The sequence below is a fragment of the Giraffa tippelskirchi genome, chromosome 4, assembly GCF_054371585.1.
Source record: "Giraffa tippelskirchi isolate mGirTip1 chromosome 4, T2T-mGirTip1v1.2.pri, whole genome shotgun sequence".
In the NCBI taxonomy this organism is placed as follows: domain Eukaryota; kingdom Metazoa; phylum Chordata; class Mammalia; order Artiodactyla; family Giraffidae; genus Giraffa; species Giraffa tippelskirchi.
Genome location: NC_137278.1, coordinates 198,227,586 through 198,241,220, shown reverse-complemented (window position 1 = coordinate 198,241,220; position 13,635 = coordinate 198,227,586). Strand labels below are relative to the sequence as shown.

General features: G+C 52.3%; 1 protein-coding gene across 3 annotated transcripts in view; it reads left to right on the top strand.

Moving 5' to 3' along the window:
• The first annotated feature begins 792 nt into the window (after positions 1-792).
• The window catches only part of KCNA6 (potassium voltage-gated channel subfamily A member 6), a 37,882-nt gene continuing 25,039 nt past the window's right edge, over positions 793-13,635 (top strand). For all 3 annotated transcript variants that reach the window (XM_081593792.1, XM_081593793.1, XM_081593794.1), the window contains exon 1: positions 793-6,572. In XM_081593792.1, coding sequence (XP_081449918.1) covers positions 1,844-3,430 — 1,587 coding nt within the window. In that variant the 5' untranslated portion in view covers positions 793-1,843 and the 3' untranslated portion in view covers positions 3,431-6,572. The remainder of the gene's footprint in view (positions 6,573-13,635) is intronic.

The window sequence follows — 13,635 nt, the reverse complement described above, 5'->3', positions numbered from 1 at the left end:
CCTTCTTGTTCTGGTTGTCAGCCAACTTATTTTTGTCCATAGTCACCCCAAAAGGCGGAAACTGAGGCAGCGAGAAGCAAGCATCAACCCTACTGGGTAGGTAGGCAGTGTGAAATGATCAGACCCTAATCTGTCTGATCTAGTGATGGTCTCTGGCAGAAACGGATGGAAAACCATTCTTAACTCCTCCCTCCTGGAGACTCCCTACAACCAACTCAGGTCTCACTCCCAATACTGCCAGGTGGGTCTTCCTTGTAACACTGCCCAGGAGCAGAGGCCATCTTTCTCGCAAGATTGTGGGGGACTGAATGAGATGGTGCAGGTGAAGCACCCAGAAGGTGGTTGGCACATATTAGGTGCCCAGAAAGCACAGCTATTAATCAACACACCCTTCTCAGACCCTCCAGATTCGTTCCCAGGGAGGCTGGGAGCTTATGAATTCCAGGATGTATAATACTTCCTTAGATTATGCTACCTGTGAAATGCCACCATCTTCTGCTTCTTTTTTCCCTGGGACTGCTGTCCAAGCTCCCTTGGAAAATCTCTGTTGGGAAAGGCAACAGGTGACCTCCCACTCTCTTCTGGGCTATCACTTTGCAATCCTAGGAGAAGGGCAGCCTCGCCCAACTGGGTTTGCAAAAAGACCCATGGGATTCTCTGCGGACACTCAAGTACAGTTTAAATCGGGAACTCTCAGGACATCAAAACGCGCTTCCTTTATTTTTTAAGTAGAGATCGGAGAAACTGGCAAATGGGTCTTTGTAAATTCAGAAGGAGAAAATATGATTTGATTTTTTTTTTTTTTGTCATCCAGTTTCGGGGTGAGTGGAGGCACCGAGCTCTGCGCCAGGTGGCGGGGCGGGGTGTTCTCTTACTGATGAAATGCACTGCGCAGGTCAACTCCGCAAACCGAAAAGGCAGAAGCGGACTGCGGGGGTGGGGGGGTGTGGCAGGGGGGTAAGCGCCTGTTCAGAGGGCCGTGGATGCGGACGCGCGGAAGGGAGAGGCGTGCCAGGAGAGCGCGGGAAAGGCTGCCGGAGAGGCGAGGGTGCCTCTGCTCGCCGCGCCCGGGCTCGCGCAGCCCCTGGCCGGGCGAGGGGTGTCATGCGGGAGTGGTGTGGGAGGGGGCAGCAGGCGGGGCCTGCCACGTCACTTGGAGAGAGTGTGTTGGGAAGGAAGGGCAGAGCGGAGAGCCGAGCCGCTGCAGCTGCGGCGGCGGCAGCGAAGGCTTGAGCGCTGGGGAGGTGGGTCCGAGCGCCCCGGCCCCCGGGGCGGCCCCAAGGCCCCTCTAGCAGACCGGCGGCTCGGCTCGGAGGGAGGCGGTGTCGGCCGTGGCGCCGGGAACGGCGACCTTGGCCAGCGGAAAGCGCGGTGGCCGTTGGGCGGAGGCCGAGCCCCGCCGGGAGTCTTGGCCGAGTCGGTGGGAGGCGCATCTGGGGCACGGGTCCGGAGCCGCGGGAGCTGGGACGTGCTGACACCCAGGGCGGACCCCCGCGTCGCGGAGCCCAGTCAGGGGCGGGGCGAGAGGGGCCAAGCCAAGCGTCTTTTTCGGGCGTCCAGCTGCACACGCGCCAGGCTGCGGTTCCAGGTACTCCAAGCTCCATCTGGCATCCGGCGCGGATACCTGGAGGCTCGGGGCGAACCCTCCACGCCCCAGTCGCCTCCCCAGACCTAGCCCGGCAGAGACCAGGGCTTCGGGACTCAGGGACCCGCCGCCGGCTGGGACCGCGAGCCCCACCCTGCAAAGAGGGCGCCGCCGAGAGCTGGGAGGCGCCGCGGCGCCCGGGTAGGGGTCGTGTCGTGGGCGCCGTCCTAGCGACGGGGAGCGCACCGCGGAGTGGACATGCGATCGGAGAAATCTCTGACGCTGGCGGCGCCGGGGGAGGTCCGCGGGCCAGAGGGCGAGCAACAGGATGCGGGAGACTTCCCGGAGGCCGGCGGCGGTGGCGGCGGCTGCTGTAGTAGCGAGCGGCTGGTCATCAACATCTCGGGGCTGCGCTTCGAGACGCAGCTGCGCACCCTGTCGCTGTTCCCGGACACGCTCCTGGGGGACCCCGGCCGCCGCGTCCGCTTCTTCGACCCGCTGAGGAACGAGTACTTCTTCGATCGCAACCGGCCCAGCTTCGACGCCATCCTCTACTACTACCAGTCGGGGGGTCGGCTGCGCCGGCCGGTCAACGTGCCGCTGGACATCTTCCTGGAGGAGATCCGCTTCTACCAGCTGGGGGACGAGGCCCTGGCGGCCTTCCGCGAGGATGAGGGCTGCCTGCCCGAGGGTGGCGTGGATGAGAAGCCGCTGCCCTCCCAGCCCTTCCAGCGCCAGGTGTGGCTGCTCTTCGAGTACCCAGAGAGCTCGGGGCCCGCCCGGGGCATCGCCATCGTCTCCGTCCTGGTCATCCTTATCTCCATCGTCATCTTCTGCCTGGAGACGCTGCCCCAGTTTCGTGCAGACGTTCGAGGTGGAAGCAACGGTGGCGGCGTCTCCCCAGTATCCAGAGGCAGTCAGGAGGAAGAGGAGGATGAAGGTGATTCCTATACCTTCCATCCTGGCATCGCCCCCGGGGGAATGGTGGCAGGGGGCTCATCCTCATTAAGTACTCTCGGGGGCTCCTTCTTCACCGACCCCTTCTTTCTGGTGGAGACGCTATGCATCGTCTGGTTCACCTTCGAGCTGCTGGTGCGCTTCTCTGCCTGCCCCAGCAAGCCAGCCTTCTTCCGGAACATCATGAACATCATCGACCTGGTGGCCATCTTCCCCTACTTCATCACCCTGGGCACCGAGCTGGTGCAGCAGCAGGAGCAGCAGTCGGCCAGTGGAGGGGGCGGCCAGAACGGGCAGCAGGCCATGTCCCTGGCCATCCTCAGAGTGATCCGCCTGGTCCGCGTGTTCCGCATCTTCAAGCTGTCCCGCCACTCCAAGGGGCTGCAGATCCTGGGTAAGACGCTGCAGGCCTCCATGCGGGAACTGGGCCTGCTCATCTTCTTCCTCTTCATCGGGGTCATCCTCTTCTCCAGCGCCGTCTACTTCGCGGAGGCCGACGACGACGATTCGCTCTTTCCCAGCATCCCAGATGCCTTCTGGTGGGCGGTGGTCACCATGACCACCGTAGGCTATGGGGACATGTACCCCATGACGGTGGGGGGCAAGATCGTGGGCTCGCTGTGTGCCATCGCCGGGGTCCTCACCATCGCCCTGCCCGTGCCGGTCATCGTCTCCAACTTCAACTACTTCTACCACCGGGAGACGGAGCAGGAGGAGCAAGGCCAGTATACCCACGTCACGTGTGGGCAGCCTGCCCCAGACCTGAAGGCAGCCGACAGTGGACTTGGCAAACCTGAATTCTCGGAGGCCACCCGGGAGCGGAGACCCAGCTACCTTCCCACTCCACATCGAGGGTATGCAGAGAAAAGGATGCTCACTGAGGTTTGACGGATGCGGGCAGCGCCTGCACGGAAGGAAGACACCAAACACACCCTCCCTTAGGGACCCTTCTCATCCTCCACCACTCACATCCCAGCTCCAGGTGATCTCCTGACTCCCTCCCTCACACCCAGTGGTTGGCGCCAGGACCACACACCTGGACTGTCAGCCTTGTCACTTGACCCCTGCAGCATCCCAGGTTTCTCCATCTAAGTGACATTTTTGAAATTCTAATGGTGCCACCCATTCGTGCCCATCTTATGTCACGTGGACGAGATTTCCATCTGACCTTCCCTCGAGACTCTGATTTTTCACGTTTGGGACTTGTGATGTCTCTAGGAAGAGTGACGTCAACAGGCTGGAAACCAGGAATACCTGGGTCTTGTTTCTCCTTAGCATCTTTGGCTTTGGGGCATGCACCTCCCGTCTTAGCTTTTGGCCATGTGCTAACGAGCCGAAGCCGGTGGACAGAAACAGTACTCATCCTGTTGTTTTCCTCCAGTGCCCTGTAAGGTCAGCTGGTCATTCTGCAGAGAAGCCTTAGGAGAGCCTTCAGTTGCACAGCCTGAACATATGTTATCTGTCTCTAATCTTGGATGCAATTAGAGAGACTATGATGACACTTGGCCATTTGGAGGATGTGAGAGGTCAGTCCTGGACCAAAAGGGCCGATGGATTCTTCTAGGGTGACCTGGCATGGTAGACGCCGATCTCTGGTCTCTACTTAGCTCTCCCGACTCTGATTCCCCTGACTCTCTCTGGCTTCCAGGAAGGCTTCTCCTCCTCAGAGCCAAATACTCTGTCTGTTCAAGTGCCTTCCTGTGTGGAGGAACTGACAAAGGGGAACCACAGAGCCGCGAGAAATGGCCAAATGGAACCAAGCACCTGGCCTGACTGCTTCTTAGAGAAGCAGTGTCCCTTAGGCAGTGCCATCTCAGAGCGGTGAAGGAGTCTTGTTGCTGACAGCAAATTCCTTTCCCTCACTTCCCCCAGCCCTCTCTAGCCCTCCATCCTTCTTCCTGGGAATCTGACTAAGGTTTGCAGCTGGAGACTTGCTAACGCAAACTCCAGCTTAAATCTGCCGCCAGGTAAAAGCACACATTGGATGCTAGCGTGGGTTTCTGTTTGCATTTTGCGGGCAATGAGATAGGCAGTTTAGAGTAAGGAAGAAGCATTGTTCTTTTGCCGACAGCCTCACTGGTAGAGGTGTTTTGTTTTTTGTTTTTGCTGAGTCAGGTAAACATTCTCCTGCTCCAGCCCTGGAGCCGCAGCCGCTGGCTGTCACCGGGGAAATGCCCGGTGGTGCCCCCACCTGGTCTGAGCCATCTTCTCCCATCGTGAACTGAACTGCTCTTCCTGTGCCACCTGCCCACATCCCCTCTTTCTCCTCTTTGCACTGCCATTCATTTGCTGCCTTGATAAACTGTGATGTACTGTTCTGAGCTCTCCTGGGTGCAGTTCAGAAACCGAAAGGACTGTTAACGTGTTTTTAGTTTTATAATCTAGGCTTTAAGACTCCTTGATGAGAATTTTTTTTTTTTTAAAGCTTTTCTCGAAGAGCCAACTTACGAGGTACAGCCTCTTGAGGGTTTTCTTGAGAGACACTGTGTCCGGATGTTGCCGCACTTTACAGGGTAACTTGGGGGCCACAGTTCCTCTTTGTGCCTCGGTGTCCCCACCCATTTGATGGGAACATTGACGTCTGTTCCCCCACCCCCACTTCTTGGGGAATGGCCCAGGAACTCAGCTGGGATCCTGGGGGCGATGCTATGCAAATGTATGAACTTCCGTAATGATTTCTAGTTCATTACCCTGCTTCCCCCTCTCCCATAGGCAAAGCCTCCTCCCAGGGTTCCCGCTTTAGGTCCAAAGCCCACGTCCAGGCCATTCTGGGTCCTTAGCTTTTTAAATCCTTCCCTCGCCTCTTGAACTGGGCCTCATTCTTTTCTTCTTCCCCTTCAGCAAGGAAGATGCTCTTTGGAGCGGTTCAGTGGTGTCCTTTTAGGGCCAGGCACCATCATCTTGATTGGGAGCTTGGCTTCTCCAAATCTGAAATGCAATAGAAAATGCTCATGATTCAGACACCTGCTCTGAGGCTATGAAGTGCCAGTTTTCCACATCTGTTCTGGAATATTACTCCTGACGGTTCAGGGGGAGGGGGGAAGAGAAGGCCCACCCAGAGGCAAAAGGGATGCTCACGTCGAGAGTGAATGTTGAAACACGGATGTGTCCTTCTCAGAATGGGTGTGTGTGTGTTTTCATCGTCCTTACCATTTCAAGTCAGAGCATGCCCGAGTGGAAAGGGTTTATGAAGAGCTGGGCTCTCTGGGGATTCTGGTTGCCGTAGCAACCTTCCAGACTGTTCTATCTTCTGATTTGGGCAGCCAGGGAGAACTAGAGACGATGTATTCCCAGCTTCTGAAATGGGGATACCTCTCACATAATGTTGTTTAGGGGCTGGCAGGGCTGGGACAGGGATGTGTGGCCTTTGGAAAACGAGGGGGAAGCAGGTCCCCAAAGCTTCCTATCTGGACCTTTCTTCCTGGTTTCCCCAGCTCATCACTGGAGCTATCTCATCTCACTCCCAAGTCTTCAGAAACTTGAATGCTAGGCAACTGCCAGTTAGACCGTATTCTCTCTTTCGAAATGGCCTTGGAGGTGACTAGCTTCTCAAGAGGCAGCTGCTACTAGTTTTAGTCAGTAATAGCACCACAGAGCACTCATGTTGGCGCCTCCCAGCTCTAAGACAGAGAGATGATGCTCTTTCTTCCCAAGGAAAAGTCTAGCTCCTGGGAGGGACCTCATAGATGGTTCTTCTTAAAGACATCCAAGACAAACTGGGAGGCTGTGACCTGATCTACTTCCTCTGATGGATTTCGCCAAGTGACCCCCTTTGACTCTGAGCCTCTTGATGTGGATTTTGCTTCCTGAACGCCGAGGGAATCTGTGCCCCGTGTGGCCGTGACAGTTGGGGTGGCGATTTCACAGCTGTCAGCAGAGGGGTTCAGGTCGTTGTTACACCTGACTCGGGCCAGCAGAAGCTCCCAGAGGTCTTCCTGGATATGTTAGGCTTGGCTGAGACGTGGGGGGATTCCTCCTGCCTGAGAAGCCCCAGGAGAGAAGGGGACAGCTGGCTGCCTTTGCACACGAGGTAGGTTCTGCTGTTGGGGAATTTCGTTCTGGCTCGGTCTTTCAGGTCAAATGAGAACAGGAGTGGGGAGGGGCAGAGAGGGGGCGGGAGAGCATGCATTTGGGGAGAATGAAGCCTTTGACTGTCTTTCCTCAGCAGCCTCCTTGCTCGCTTTCTTTCCATGTGTTTCTGTCTCCATCTATTTTACTCTCCTCTGTTTCTGCTTGCACACTGCTATCTCCCTTCACTCCCCCTTCTAAATCACCCCCCCCTTTTTCCTCTGCATTTTCCCCCTTCCTTCTTCTCTACAGTCTCACTTGTGCTGCCTTTCTTTCTTCTCACCTTTCTGGGTTTCCCTCATCTGCCATTTGAACCTCTTCTTCCTTCTTTGTGCATCTTTCTCTCACTTTCTCGGGGGCTGGGAGCACCTTGGGCCATTTCAGCTGGGCTCACTCTTTGGATCCGAGGATGGCTGTGACCTAGGGTGTTTGCTCAGAAGGTTGTTCTCCAGCTGGCGGACTCTCCTTTTTCCTGCCATCTCCGTACTGCATCCTGTCCTAGGGTGCTCACCTCTGGGGGCGGAGTCCTGAGTTTTTGGAGCAAGATGAGATTGCTCCCGGTTTAGAAAACATCTCTGATGAAATTTCCTGAATCTGCAAGGAGAAAATAGAGAAGGCGGGTTGGAAAGAAGAAAGAGAACCTCATATATTTCAGATCAATATTTTGCTTGTGTAGCACTGGACTCTGCTCACTCTGGGTCCCCAGCCTTGAGAAGCTTGCAGAAGGGTTCCAGACAATGCACTATAGATACAGTGAAATAAACACAGAAAAGAGGGCGTAGGAGGAAGGCACAGAGTGGAATTGACCTAGAAAAAGCCTTAATTCAAGGCTGGCCTTCTGAATGCCCTGAATTCACTTGAAGGTTCTCAGAGCTGTCTCTCTCATATCCTGAAAGCAGAACAAAAGCAGAGTTCATAAATCCCAGTGGTGTGAAGTACAGGGGACGACTCTCCTTGGAAAGATGGCTTAAGATTCGCCAACCAGTCTATAAGGAGGCTTTTTCTCTGTGCATCTCTTTGCTGGAGGTCATGTAGACTGAGTCCCACGTGTATCAGGATATTAGGTATTTGGAGGGTTGTTGTTCAGTTGCTCAGTTGTGTCCGACCTTTTGCAACCCCATGAACTGCAGCATGCCAGGCCTCCCTGTACTTCACTGTCTCCCGGAATTTGTTCAAACTCATGCCCATGGAGTCAGTGATGCCATCCAGCCATCTCATCCTCTACTGCCCCCTTCTCCTTCTGTTTTCAGTCTTTCCCAACATCAGGGTCTTTTCCAATGAGGGTAATGGACATTTTCTAAACGAGGATTGCAGTGACAGTTGTACTTGATAAGTTAACTCACAAAAGTCACTGAATTTTTTTTTTTTTTAAAGTGACATGAGGCTAATAACCTCAGAGTTTCATGTCTTGTTTGGGAGATGATTTGGTTTTATAAATCTAGAAGTTAAGCCTCTCTAAAGATGGATCAGATTGCATATTCAAGAAGGAATGACAGTTTTTTTCTCTGCCACATGGGGACATTTTAGAGCTTTCATGCTGCTTCCGTCCAGTGCTAGGAACCGTTTGTTTTGTTTTGAATTTTGACAATGAGACCTTTGTGGGACTGACATGCTCCTTTCTTTGGGCTCTGAAGACAGGCCAAGCCATTTCTGGTCCATGCAGAGCCTGGTCAGCTTGTCTTGAAGTAGGATAAGCACGCTGGACATGACTCATGACAGCACAAAGACAATGAACTTGCCCCCCCGCCCGCCACCGCCCTCCTCCCCGCCCGCCCAAAGCTAAGTGGTTGATTCTTTGCTGGAAAAACCTCACAAACAAATGCAGAAAAGTCCACCTCATCTCTGTTTCCCTGGAAACTCAGAGTTCCTTGAGAAATTACATAGGGGCCAAGGTGGTATTCTCCTGGTCTGTTCCCCACCCTCCAGCCACTGATGGGGTGTCACAGGCTATGGTGCATCCAGAAAACAGGAGAAGGTGGGGGTGAGGGTCTTCCCTTAGCTGGTCCTTCTCTTGGAGTGCTCATCAGATATCGTTGCTCTCTGCTCTCACTTGCCTTCCCCTCACTGATCCCTTCCTTCCCCTCCCCGCCCTTGGTGCTTTTCCTTACGTGACACCTTCCAGTCCTGCTATTTATCATGCTTTCTTTCGGCTGGCTGAGCCCTCACTTTTGGCAATGTTTTGTCCCCCGGCGTCTCTCCATAAATGCCAAGATAGATTTCCAAGGAACGCGGTCCTCCCAGGACAATCTGGCTGGAACCTGCCGGGCCAGCTCTGATTGGTTCTGACTGTGAGTTATTGCCAGGGGAAGCAAAGTTTGATCTAATTCTAGCTTGTCAGGGTCACTTAGGGAAGGAAAAGAAACCCATTCTTTAAACTGAAGGATTTCCTCTCTTGCTCCCATTTGATGCCGGGCTGCCCCAGGATGCGAGGCTCTCTTGGGGCAGAATCGGGCTGGAGCTTGGGGCTTCTCCCGAGAGAGAGCCTTTAGATGCAAGCTTCTGGAAACGAAGACAGATGGGCTCCTAGCTCCTGTGTTATCGTGTCTCGCGACGAACCACTTTCCTGATCTGGGCCTGAGGTCCCTGCGGGGCTGGAGACGGTGGTTTCTTTCCCCTCCCTTTGCTCTGAACTCCTAGAGAAAGGCGTTCTCGCCACGTCTTTGTTCCATATATTAAAAAAAAAAAATTATCAGAGACTACTTGATTTACAGTGTTGTATTAATTTCAGGTGTACAGCAAAGTGATTCAGCTATGCCTATATGTATATCCACTCATTTTTTAAGATTCTTTCCCCATATAGGTCATTATGGAGTATTGAGCAGAGTTCCCTGTGCTATAAGTAGGTCCTTGTGAGTTATCTTGGTGCTCATCCCTAAGAAGGGGGTGAAAATCTATCAGCAAGCACCTTGGAAAGGTTTTCCAGAATGAGTGACTGCTTGTTTCAGAACAAGAAAGAAAAAGGCAGACACCTCAACACTGGTATCTCACCTTGGCCATGCGTATTGGTCTCACCTTGGCCATCAGTGTTAGCTATCAGGGGCCTAGCCCTGGTGGAATTTATGACAATTAAAAAAATTATTTTATTGAAGTATAGTTGATTTACAGTGTGTTAATTTTTGCTGTACAGCAAAGTGATTCAGTTATACATATATATAGACATTCTTTTTCGTATTCTTTTTCATCATGGTTTATCTATGACTTTTTTTTTTATTTGAGCACAGCTCTGACCTCATCCTTGTTGCTATGGAGAAGGTTTTCCTTTCGTCTGTCACACACTCAGCAGGCACTCTTTGCCCGGCCCTAGAAAACGTCTTGGAGCCTTAAGTGGCCTTCATCACAGGTGCAGGGGATGCAGACAGACCCTGTCTCTTTGGCGAGAGTGAAACCAGTATCTCCAAGGAGCCTGCAGCCGAGCTGTCTACGGCACTGCTATTTTTGACATGCTTGCTTGCTCCCAGGACTTGACAACCGCTGTCTCCAGGAGACAGACAAACCCCTCTCTTGGCAGCAGACATTTTGCTTTGAAAAAAAATATAGGCAGACAGTCCTGCAGCCAGGAGGGGCCAGTGCTGTGCCTTCCCGCTCCTCCAGGAGGCTGGCACCCAGCCAGTGGGGTGGTGGGTCTGAGGCTGGGACGGCACCCCCATCTGGGAATTTATCCTGCCCCATGGGAGTGGTCCTAACAGGGAAGAGAATGGCATCTTTTATTTAAGAAAGCATCTCAGTTCAGTGCTTTCAGACATCATGTCTCATAACAGAGGTTAGGAGCCTGGACTCTGGAGCCAGTTGTCTGGGTTCAGATCCCACCTCTGCTGCTCACCGGCTGGGTGATGTAAACCAAGTTCTGGAACCTTCTGTGCCTCAATTTCCTTCTTTATAAAATGGGGGAATAATGGGGCCAATCTCACAGGGCTGTTTTGAAGATTAGATGAGTTATGAGTACCCTGTTTATGTAACACCAAGTAACATTACATACACAATGTGATGTAAGCAAGCACAATACAGAGGTTGATATTATCATCAATGCTGTTATCCTTCAACCACCAAATGCAATGGGAAGGCTAGGCATTGTTTTCCTCTTTGTCAGAGAAGACAGTTGAGGCTCAGTGGGCAAGTTCAAGGGTACCTGGCTACTGAGTGGTCCACCGCCCTCAGGTGAGATGTGATGAGCAGAACCCAGGAAAAGTCCAATGGATATTCAGCAAGAAGAGAGGATGAATCATGGTTCCTGAATGTGCACATAGCTTTTTGTTTGGCCACATCTCGAAGCATCCCTAGTTCCGCACCCAGGAGTCAAACCTGCTCCTCCTGCATTGCAAGCACAGAATCTTAACCACTGGACCACCAGGGAAGTCCTAAGTTTTGTTTTTTTAAAAAAAATGTTGGCCTCACTGTGCAGTACGCAGGATCCCAGTTCTCTGACCAGAGATCGAAACTGAGCCCCCTGCATCGCAAGGCAGATTCTTAACCACTGGACCACCAGGGACGTCCCCGATAGGCTTTTATTTACTTGCCAGTTTGTCTTTTTGACTGAAAATCCACAGGCTTCCTATGCTCTTTTCCTTCTGGGGCTCTGAAGGCACAGAACTGCTTATGCATCTTTCTAGAGGGTCTTTCCTCACCCTATCACTGTTCTCCTCCCCTCACGCGTTAGCAGCCTGGAATGGTGGGGGTGGCTCTCTTCTAGCGCCTTCCTTGCACACTTCCTTTGAATCCTCTTCTTTGGGACAAATGGAGGGTCTCACAGGTGACCCTCAGGACAGAACCCATAAGCTGGACCCTGGCTCAGAGTTTTCATCTACAGTTCTAGTGGCTTTCAAAATTCCACTTCCCTGGTCCTCACCCTCAGCGTCTTTTTTGTCCCACTGTGTCCTTTCTGCTTTGCAGTGGGGTACCTGCTGACATTCCTTGGTTGTTTTCCACTGTTTTTTCCTCCTTTCAGGGGCTTCCCAGGTGGTGCTAGTGGTAAAGAATCTGCCTGCCAATGCTGGAGACGCAGGAGATGTGGGTTCGATCCCTGGGTTGGGGAGGTCCCCTGGAGAAGGGCATCGCAACCCACTCCAGTATTCTTGCCTGGAGAATCCCATGGGCAGAGGAGCCTGCTGGGATACAGTCCATGGGGTCACAAAGAGTTGGACATTATTGAGTGTCTGAGCAATTTCCTCCTTTCAGAGGACACAGGAGACCCTGGAATCAAAAGAAGCTGCTCCCCCAACTCCTTTGGTTTTCTGGTCTGCTTCCACTGTGACTGAAGGGCAGCTGCTGGCTTGGGGGTCTCAATTCAGGGCTGACAGCTGTACACATCCTTAGCTCATTCCTGAGGCCACCGCAGTATCCCGTGGGGGAGTTGGCCCCAGGCAGGAAGTGGGATTGCCCTCCCCATCCTGAATGCAGAACTTCTTGGCTTCCTTGCTTTCAGAGTCAGAGAACTTAGGTCTGAATCGTCTGTTAGCTGCACCTTGTTTAAACCTCTCCATGCTTCCGTTTACCATCTGCAAAATAAGGAAGCGAATTCCACTCACCCCACCTGGTTGTTGCGAGGTTGCAAGCGAAAGGATTTCCCAGGCCACACACTCTCAGGAGAGCCTGGCTCCCCGCTCTGCCAGGCAGCCGAGGGGGCTTCAGTGACACTGATCAGCCACCAGAGTGACCAGCCACCTATACCTCAAAGAAGGGGAGTCCCAGCTGACTGCAGTCTCGTTCTCTGAAACCAACATTGAAATGAAATACGGCATAAAAAATAGACTCAGGATAGCAACTTTTAAGCTAGAAGGCTCTTTTCCTAAAGGATTCATTGCAGAATCTCTTTAAATAAATTGCTCGTAAAACCTGATTTAATATAGAGAAATTAAAAGATGCTTGCTCCTTGGAAGAAAAGCTATGACAAACCTAGACCCAGTGAATTAAAGAGCAGAGACATCACCTTGCCAACAAAGGTCCTCATAGTCAAAGCCATGGTTTTTCCAGTAGTCATGTACAGATGTGAGAATTGGAACATAAAGAGGGCTGAGCACCAAAGAATGGTTTCTTTTGAACTGTAGTGCTGGAGAAGACTCTTGAGGGTCCTTTGGATAGGAAGGTGATCAAAGCAGCCAATCTTAAAGGAGATCAACCCTGAATATTCAGTGGAAGGACTGATGCTGAAGCTGAAGTTCCAATACTTTGGCCACCTGATGTGAAGAGCCAACCCAGTGGAAAAGACTCTGATGCTGGGAAAGACTGAGGGCAGGAGGAGAAGGGAGTGACAGCGGATGAGATGGCGTCACCGATTCAATGGACATGAGTTTGAGCAAACTTCAGGGAGATAGTGAAGGACAGAGAAGCCTGGCGTGCTGCAGTCCATGGGGTCACAAAGGGTCAGATACAGCTTAGTGACTGAACAAACAACAAAAATCACAGGACCAGAGTCAGACAGAGTGAAGTTTCCAGAGGCCATGGTAGCTGAGTCATAAATCAGACAGACACTCATCGGCTGCTTTAAGGCAATTTGGCATCCCTGGGAAAAGAGAAAAGTCTGGTGTGCTTGGGAAAAATCGTGTGGCCCATGAGGTTTGCTCTCTGCTGTAGGGGATGTGTCAGGCTTTTCAGAAGCTGCTCATACATTTGTGTGTGGTGAGCCCAGGTTCTCATTCACCCCCAGACCTCAGGCAGTTGCCCTCTACTCATCTGGAAGGGTATTCATTTTCTGTTTTATTTTGCTTTTTAAAAGATTTTTTTTTTTGGATGTAGACAATTTTTAAAGTCTTTACTGAATTTGTTACAATATTGCTTCTGTTTTATGTTTTGGTATTTTGTCTTCATGGCATATGGGATCTCAGTTCCCCGACCAGGGATTGTACCCATACCGTGCTGCATTGGAAGGTGAAATCTTAACCACTGAACTGCCAGGAAGTCCCTGTCTGAAGTCCGGGAGTGAATTAGAACCTGGGCTCCCCATGTACATACCTTAATTTTTATTTTACTTTCAGTTCAGTTCAGTTGCTCAGTTGTGTCTGACTCTTTGCAACCCCATGGACTGCAGTATG